This window comes from Saccopteryx leptura, chromosome 6 (assembly GCF_036850995.1).
Source record: "Saccopteryx leptura isolate mSacLep1 chromosome 6, mSacLep1_pri_phased_curated, whole genome shotgun sequence".
Classification (NCBI taxonomy): Eukaryota; Metazoa; Chordata; class Mammalia; order Chiroptera; family Emballonuridae; genus Saccopteryx; species Saccopteryx leptura.
This window is the reverse complement of record NC_089508.1, coordinates 166,721,757-166,731,607: the sequence shown is the minus strand read 5'-3', so window position 1 is coordinate 166,731,607 and position 9,851 is coordinate 166,721,757. Positions and strand designations below refer to the sequence as shown.

At 42.2% G+C, this 9,851-nt stretch overlaps 1 protein-coding gene across 1 annotated transcript in view; it reads right to left on the bottom strand.

Moving 5' to 3' along the window:
• Positions 1-3,200: 3,200 nt before the first annotated feature.
• The window catches only part of KCTD16 (potassium channel tetramerization domain containing 16), a 255,602-nt gene continuing 248,951 nt past the window's right edge, over positions 3,201-9,851 (bottom strand). The window contains exon 3 of the mRNA XM_066342224.1: positions 3,201-4,822. Coding sequence (XP_066198321.1) covers positions 4,368-4,822 — 455 coding nt within the window. The 3' untranslated portion in view covers positions 3,201-4,367. The remainder of the gene's footprint in view (positions 4,823-9,851) is intronic.

Here is a 9,851-nt window from a genome sequence, read left to right as displayed (position 1 = left end):
GAGCTGCCGTTCCAATGTTTATGGCAAGATGAGCCAAACAGACATTTAAAATGAAATTGGCATCCCAATGCTGTAATTATTAACATGTAAGACTCTTTGATTTCCGCAGGGGTGGAGAGCGGTAACCATTTCATCAAAAAATCAGAATGATGAAAGCAATATAAATCAAACCCCTTCTAGCAGGTTTCATGTGGTCTAATTTCCTTGCAGATATTAATCACTGTACAGGCCTCCATGACATCTGCCCCCATTCCAACTCAGAATACAGGATGCTCACTCCGATCTCTTTCTTAATGTGCTCTTTTGACAAGATAAAAGAAAATAAACACATTGCAACAGTGGGCCATTCAAATCACAAGATACCAATATTATCAAGACGAAAGAGAGAAATGGTCCATGCTAAACCTATAACCCAGCATGCAAATTGGGAAAAACATTTATCTGCCAGAGTCATGGGAAGTGGGGGAGGGGTGGGGTGGAAATAACTGCTTTCCTTTTTCCTTTGAAAATTGCTGTGTCAGGTGGAGGTGACAAAGAATTCCACAAAAGATTCCCAGAGTCTTATTCATTCTAGTGAAGATCGCCTAGAAGACCAAGGTTAGTCAGATTCCTTGGCATGGTATCTCCCAGGGCATGGCGGAAAGAGCCACACTCAGGTGCTCTGGGTTAATTCACTGTGGCAGCTACAGGGTTGGAAGGTTGGAGATGCAGCGAAGGAAAATGGATGAAAATCAAAGTCTGGTTCCCATTCAGGGAGCTGGCATCAAGTGTATTTGCAAAACACCATGCACACCTTTGATTTTCTCACGGGAGCATGTTTCGCTTCACACAGACAGAGGAGAGTCAGAGAGGATTTTAAAACCCCCAAAAGCAAAAGTAACCCAGAAGCTCAAGCAGTGGCGGCTAAGAGGACCCAGAATACGCAACACGCGTCTGTGCCTGGGGACAAAGACTCCTTGGAACCAAACACGACCAACTGAAAAGTGAAACACTCCACGTTGACTCCTCTTTAATAACTATGCCCCCTGCTCTTCAAATGAATCAGTTGGGAGTAAACATAACCATGGAGGAATAAAGAGCAAAGGGAACACTTGGGAGATTTGTGCATCGTTCCCCTTTTATTTTAATCCGCCATGCATGCATTTCCGGTAAAATAGCTGTACCTACAATCACAAAGGATAGCATCACTGTGCATTTTGGAAGCCACTGTACTTTGCTGTTTTATGGTCACATCTCTGCAGGGGTAGGGATAGCCCACTACTACAGGACCTAACAGTTTCATTTTCCTGTTTTCCCCTTTCCCTGAAGAATGCAGGACACTCCCTTTTTGCTGGTGGGTAGGAGGGCTTTATAACTATGTTTCTGATTTCAGGAGAGCCACATACCTGCAGTGAATGACCTCCTTAAGATCATTGCATTTTAGCACTGCAGGATTTCCCAGGATGCAACCTAAATCAGGCTTCTACACCTATGATTCCTCGTTCAATGGATCCATTGGATGCTATTAGTTTCTTCATAATGGCAACTTATGGCCCTTGTCATAACTGATATTCAAGAAGTGAGCCATATATACTGTTCCATCCAGAACTGAAATAAAAGTTCTTAAAACAATTTTAAGTTCAGGAACAGGCCTGAATCACAGTGATTATCAGGGCCACTAGAGAATTTAATCTCCTAACTCACTCACCCAGAACTCATTTCCAATGTCACAGGCTGCGTAGACACCAGTCAAACTAGGACTGAAGATTTCCATTGATCTGGTGCCTCCCGAGTCTTTTCCTGAATAGATCTATAGCCATCTCTATACCAACAGCAAAGCAATGAACACCTGTTGTTGTTTTCTTAGTTAATTTGGACTATATGGGGTGGGTGTCAGTCTAGAGTGGACCCAGATAAAAACATTGTTGTTTTAAACAGATTTCCTACACCCAGTTTTGTTCACTGGGGGTATAAACAGTGCCTAACCAGAACAAAATTCATGACAGGTCAAGGGACAGAAGTAATGCCATGAATATTTTCTTTGAAATGTTTAACTTATTGAAAGTGTGTAGTTAAAGTAGTGGGTGCACTGCCATCATATTCATTTATTACTAATGTGTCTCTATCTTGATGTCAGTAAAATCAGGTCTGAAATTTAAGAAAATTGGTACTTTGGCCATTTTTATTTAAGTCCCAACTCTTTGAGAGCACTTCCAGAAGGGTCACAGGAATCATTTGACTAAAATAAGTTTTGAGGTTCTCTTCATCAAATTCAACTTCCCTTTGATGTATTAAGTTCCGTGATTCTTTCCAGGATCTTCTAGCATTAGCTGGATGGTATTTTGATGTGGTGCTAAGAAACACTGAACTGAAAAGAGGTAAGACATTTGTTGGCTTTACAAACCTATGTTATAGTTAAGATCAAATGTCTTCTAATATAATATATTAATACATAAAAGAAAACCACTTGAATTCATAAATTATCATTCTCTTGACAACTCAACTCCCCAATGAACTTTCTTTTTCACTTAGGTAAAACTTTAAACTCTATTCAAATCATCACAACAAGAAAACATTGGCTGAGTCTGTCGCACAGGCGTAAAGGCAAGAAGTACAATTCAGAAAGATGTCCGTGTCCTAATGGGTACTAATGACAGGAATCAAGAAAGAACCTCTTACATAATAAATATGCATCAGTGAAAGATTTCAAAAAGAAGCAACTGGTCATTAGCTTTTCCTCCTGTGGACACCATCCCGTTGCCTTTGTTACCTGTGGTACCAACACGTACACACACACACACACACACAACTGAAAAAAAATCAGGAGTCTTTGGCACAAAAATAATGATTGACAAATTATCTTTTCAATTCCCACTGAAATGCATTTAGAATGCTAAAATAAAACCTGGTAGTTAATCTTCATTGACCACAAGTCTACAAAAGAGCTATTGGTAAATGAATAGATTACAGAGTCACATGGCTGGATGGCTATTAACAGTTTCTTTTTGGCTGTGTCTATAAAGGTCAAGATGTAATCAAGAAAGATAGTTTGGAAAGCCAAAGCCTCAATTTTGAAGCTCATTTATCTAGTTGGGTTGTTCAGACATGAGAGAAATGATAGCCAGTCCTGGTATGGACACAGCCAACTCCCAGAATCCGAAAGGCAAACACAGCTGGCTACCAGAAATTAACAATGTAGCACTGTAGCTTTAAAAAGTTACTACTATTAGAAGATGTGAATACAATTCTCTCTTCAATGAACAAAGGGCTGGACCCTGAGTCAAGCGTGAACTCTGTGGTGCTCTCACTTCCACAACCACGTGGGAATGGAGAATTTAATGCACATTATGTGGACAGTCCACACCATTAAACACGGGCAGCGAGAAGTCTGAACACTGAGAATGCCCAGCTCAAGGTAGAGAATGCTGAGTGTGGGGCCACTTAGTAGTGATTTTTCTGGATATGAGTGTTTGTTTAATACAAAAAAAAAGTGTTTCACTAGCTCTTCTCTCTCTCTCTCTCTTTTTCTGATCACAGAGAAAGAGCAACACAGTCCAATGGAGCCTGAGGGTGTTAATTTCAAAATAAGGAACCTGATTTCTTACTGAGGAGTGTTATTCAATATTAGAACGTGTTGCCAAGAGAGGCTGGGAAGTCTTCCCAGAGGGTTTGAAGGGAAGAGCAGAGGTTCCTGGGTCTGGGTGTTCTGAGAGAATGCTGCCGGGAGCAGGGCACACTCCGTGGGGTGCCCAAACCCTGGGGGCCCGTGCACATGTGTGTGTGTGTGTGTGTGTGTATACATACTTGGTTGTACTTGTGTCGCACAAATCCTCATGCATACGGAGTCAATATAAACTGGCACATAATAGATTTGAGTAAAAAGTCATATAAATCAGCCACCCCACCCACTTCTCCCATAAACAAAAGGAAAAGGAAAATTAAAAAACCAAACATATGCCACTAGGCTAGATCTCTCTCTACCATGTGCCACTAGGCTAGATCTCTCTCTACCATGTTCTCATTCAAAGGAGGGAGATAGAAGACAGAGAAAAACCAGTTTGAGATAAATGATCCCCAAGGCCTCTCAGCTACCCTCATGGAGCTGGTTCTCATTATATGTAAGATACTCAGCACATGGGACCAACTTAACAAACAAACAAACAAATAAACAAAAAAAGATTTTCTTATACTTCCACATCTGGAAAGATATCTACCCTGTGGATTTACGTGTTAAGGTGAATTAGGTAAATAGGCAGTAGTATATCAATGGGCGTTGTGTTCTAACAAACGTGTATTGTTGGTTGTTGTTCTTTGCAAATATGAATTTCTCATAGGAGGCTGATTTCCAAACGCTTACAGGTGTTTCCGCTCCCACCCGCAGCCCTGCCCTATAGGTGATACTTCCGTAACAGCTCAGATTGCCAAGGGTGCTTCCTCTCAGGGAACCGGTCTGGAATTTTGATCTTGAGGAAATCCTGGATGCATTTCTCCAGTTCTTCCTCAATGGAGAGCTTTTCCTTAATAGCTTTTTTTTTGCTGCTCATGTTCGACTCCCTGGAGCCGGAAGTCAGAGTCCGGAGCAGATCGCTCTTCCGCCGCATCTCGGACTGTTGGAGCAGCTGCACGGGGCCCTTCTTGATGGGGCGGTCCAGAGTCTGGATGTTGGTCTGGCGTGTCACCGGCCCGCAGATGACCGTCTCCTGGGGAGAGCTGGCCTCGGACTGGCTGTCGCAGCTGGAGGTGGAGAGGTCATTGCAGGACGTGCCGCTCTCCCCTTCTTTGTCACCTTTGCCGTTCTTGCAGCAGCAATCACAATGCGAGGATGACCACCTAGAAGGCTCACCTGCAAGGAAGCATAGGAACCAAGCCATTAATGCCCGGAGTAGCATAACACCAGAAAACACACACACATACATACACACAACACGAGCATCCACAGCCCTGTCTTTAGAAGAAGTGGTGTGGCGCCCAGAAAAGGCACCCAGCATCTAAGTCCATAGAGGGAGGAGGTTAATAATGGCGTGCTGTGTACGGGGAAATATAGTATATGCTTACACCCGAGCACTGCAGTCAGATAGCCCTGGGTAAGGGTACTCAGCTATACCATTTATAACCTGGTTATGTTGGCAGACCCCTTAAATTCTCAAAGCTTCAGTTTCCTGACCTGTGAGATGAGGATAATGGTTCTCCCACTATGTGGAGTTGCAGGGAGGATTTAGCTAAGTTGAATGAAGTTCTGAATGAAGTGCAGAATAGTATATAGTAAGCACTCAATCAATGCTAGCCAGTTTTACTGTGACTGATGTTAAACCCGAATTCAAAGCTCTTATGATAGCAGTCAGGTACTGTGGGGTCTTCTATACAAGTTGAATGACAGCTGTCAATCAGGGAAGACTGACTATGTCAGCCCCCACATAAGCTCTGTGCACTCATCAACTCATCGGATCCTCATGGCAATTCTATGAACTCAGTAGCTCCATACTTGGAAACTAAGACCCTGAGAGTTCAAGCAACTTGCTATAGTTTGCTCAATTTGTAAGTGGCAGAGCGAGGTTTCTAATGCGTATCTCCCAAATACGACATCCACGGTAACTAACCACTTTTCTTCAACTTGCCTGTCTGTAAGATTCCTACTTTTCCTTCAAAACAGTGTTCAAGGTTAAAATTTGCAGTGAAGTCCTTGTTTACCTCTCCTCAGAAATATTTGCCAAGTTTTTCCCTCTCTATGATGATTTTTATTTTGTAAGTGTCTATTGTTGCACACATTACATTCGTTAGAACTCTTTTTTCTTCATTTCAGCTACCACATCATGAGCTCTCTAAGGTAAGCACAGTGAAGTATCTGTTGTTGTAATCCCAAGGAACAGTGTACAAATTCAACAAAAGACTATTCACATAATGACTTTTAAGTGCCTGGATCTAGCCATACCTGAAACTAGCACTACCTGGACTTTCCATTTAAGCCAGTATAAGTTCTTCTCTCCCTCTTTCCCTGAGTCTTGACTCCTGGCACTGAATCCTGTAATTTGGAGGCAGAGTCATTTTTTAGATATATAGTTGGTGATACCCTGAACTAGCAAATCCACAATTAAGGCACAAAGCAATTTCCTAAATATATCAGTCATGGCTCCCAGCTTCGTAGAGTCATGAACCCAATACTACATACTGATCATATATTATACACCATGCACTGCATATAGTTCACTGCCCTTAAGCTATAAAAAATTAAAGGGACACAAAGCCCCTTTATGATAATAATATTGGGGGTAAGGATAATGTAATATCATTACGTGTTTTATAGGAGATCCAATATTGATATGCACTATATCTTATTTTCACAAATGAGTTAGTTACTTTATAATAAGATTCCATTTCATTGCCGTTTTCAAATATGGTCAAAGTTGAGGAAACCTAGAATGGATACTATACAAAAAGTTACGTGCTGTTGTCTGGTACAATGCCTGTCCTTTACAAAACTATTTATAGCAACTTATCCTCATACAGTTTTTAAGAGAGAGTAAAACACAAAAGTCTCATGAATCACAACTCCTAGGGTACCTCTAACATAAACTCATGACTGAGTAATCATTGTACTTATACACCCATCAAATGAAGTGCGCCAATCCAATTAGACAAAGTGAACCACCACAATACTAACGTCCTAGATAGCCCGTATATTTCAGATAAATGTCTTCCATGTGATGGAGACCATTTCATGAGTACCAGCTGGTGACTGAGTGTAACGCACTGGGAAATGGCTGCTGTCTGCCAGCCTGGATTTTGAAGGGCTGATTTTCTCCCTTAGAAGGAGGATCTACCTCTGCCTCTCCAAACCCGGCCATCCCCATTCTAATATCGCTCGATGGAGAAATGGCTCCATGACTTGGGTCAATCCCATCAACCCAGGATTGATCTACTTTGATCCTTTTAGAAAAGAAATGAACCTTAAAAAAGAAAGAAGAGGAAGAGAGGCAAACAGAAGGAAGGGGAAGAAATAAATGCTGGGATATTCCTTCCTATGACACTAAAACAAGAAGGCAAAATATTTTGGACATGAACCTGCTGAACCAATAGAAATGCAAACCCTGGGTTCTCTGCCCAAGAGACACCTTCCCCCATGGGCAAGTCATTCCAGTCAGTGGACTCGGACAGAAACCTGCAGCTCTTCCAAAAGCCACTTGACAACACAAACACCATCATGCAAAAGAGCCTTGTGTGTTCCCGTGGTCAACTTGCATGCCGCCCTCCAGCGGTGTCCAAGCCGAGCACCTGGCACAGACGTGCCTACTTCCTTCCTCAACTGCTAGAAGATAATGGATATAAATGTCAGTGGGATCCTCCAGCTTCCAGGCAAAGGGAAGTATTACTTTCCACTTATTCTAGGCACTATCACTCTTAAAGGGAAATTGAACAAGTTAATTTTAGGGAAGCCTGTTATACTACCACATGCTTCAATATTTTATGAGATCATTTGAATGTTTTACCGTTCTGGCAAGATAATTCATAAGATGGCTTCCGAAGTCTATATATTATATTGAAATCAAGGAAGATGGGATTAACGTAGTCCAGCCAGGGGTGCTGTGTGACAAATTATAGTGAAATTTGAAAAAAAAAAATCAAATGTGAGGAGATAACTACCCATTTTTTTCTGGAAGCACTGTCTGTCTGACTACCCTATTTCCAAGAACCTAACCACAGACAGAGGTTTGTAAACAGAACGTAGATGTAACATGCATGTGGGTACAGGACATGTTTGTCCCTGCAGTCCCACCGACTGCACACCAGTCCTGGTAAGTGTGGAAATTGCAACATACTTTTGCTCCCAATTTGCTGAAGTTTCAATACTGACTATAATAACCCTCTCCATTTGAGGAGAAAATAGGATACAATTGATTAGCCAGATGTGGGGAGAACACCATTTCATTCCAAGAAAAGTCTGATTTATTGATATTAAAAAAGCAAATAATTTATTGCCTTTTCAGGTTTCTTAACTACTTACTTGTCAAAGAAACTAATAGCTCTACCTCATGTTAAAATAAACTATTGTTGACTTCGTTGGCTGTTACATCACTTTTGGTATCTAGCACATAATACAGATTTGCTAAATGCTTGATGAATGAATGCATGAATGAATGAATGAGCCAAACACATATGTTGAATTGTATCAGCTTGACAACAGAGCAGGACATATTTCAGACTGCAGAGTTAGAACTCACAATTTGTCAGCTTGGATAAATTACTTTACCACTCTGTGCCTCAGTTCCCTTATCTGAAAAATAAGATTAATAGCATCTTCCTCATTGGGGTTTTAGAAAAACTAAGTGAGATATTTAATGCAAAGGTATTTCATACCTGACCAGGCAATGGTGCAGTGGAGAGAGCATTGGCCTGGGATGCTGAGGACCCAGGTTCAAAACCCAAGGTCACTGGCTTAAGCGTGGGATCATAGACATAACTCCATAATCACTGGCTTGAAGCCCAAGGTCGCTGGCTTGAGCAAGGGGTTACTCGGTCTGCTGGAGCCCCCCCCCCCATGGTCAAGACACATATGAGAAAGTAATCAATGAACAACTAAGATGCCACACAATGAACTGAGGCTTCTCGTCACTCACCCTTCCTATCTGTCTGGTTCTGTCAATCTTTCTGTCTGTCTCTCTCTAAGAAAAGAAAAAGCATTTCATGGTACGTGGCATCTAATAAGCATTCCATTCATTCGTACCCATTTGTTCCACCGTCTACATGCACAAAACAAACAGGGCCCTGTGAGATACGATTAGTATGTTTTCACCAGTTCTCGGGTCCGGTTAGAGCATCATGTCAGGAAGGACACTGATGCTAGAGCTGGACTCGTCAGGACGATGTATGTTGTACATTTAGCAATGCTTGACTTTGGTGAGGGAGCGAGAATAACCACAAGAGGTACTGTGTCTGGCACACAGTGTGTGACCAGGGGACAGTTTTGGAAGGAAGGTCCCCTGTAGTGCAGTGCTCACAATTTCACAAACAGATGAGTCTTTTAAGATAAAACTTTACTTGAAGGTGCATCAATTAAATTTAAACCCAGAGTCGGGAAGAATTTGTAGTTTGGATTACATGGGGGGAGGGCAGGGAACTCAATTGCCCCAAGTCTTTAGAGGCCAAATCTTCCAACATTTTACAACTTAGAAATACTGAGGACTGATCAAGCAAGCTGTATTTCCACAATACCCCCAACTGGGGAAGTCCTTACTGAGCAAGAAGAAGTAAAAGAGGAAAGCCTATAAAATGTCTCTCCCCTATAAAAAATTCAAGCCGAGCTGAGCAAAACATGACTTAGCAAACTCACAAAGTGCTTATGCATTTTTAAAAGAGGCAGCTCTGCATTCTACCCACTTGCTGGCCATTGGGAACACAGCGCACAGCTCTGACAGCAGCAGCTGGGAAAACTGCTTGCCCTGCCTTCCTGTCAACGATGCGGCAGCCCGCCCGACTGGGAGCGAGGTGGCCAGATCTAATTTATGGGGGCTGCTGAAAGACTTTCTTAGAATCCCGGTTGAAAAGTCAATAACGGCCAAATTGGTGTTTTTCTAATTCTGCTAACCTTGGAAAAGATATTGCAGAGTGCAGACTGGGAGTAGGCAGCCTAGGCAGGCTCCTGAGCAAAAGCCCCCTTCAAATTTGACAGTCATTTTTTGCTTGTGGTTGACCTTTTTCCTTTGTGGACATTGGGCTTTGGATGGGCCCAGCTGGGGCCCCTCATTAAGAGGGGGCAAGTTTGGGTATGTTTGAGACAGTTAAACCGTTTATGCAGAAGTCAGGACCAGCCAGGAAAACACTCTGCCTGGTACCTTAACAGGGAGAATTTAATATGAGGAATTGGTTAAATAGAACTG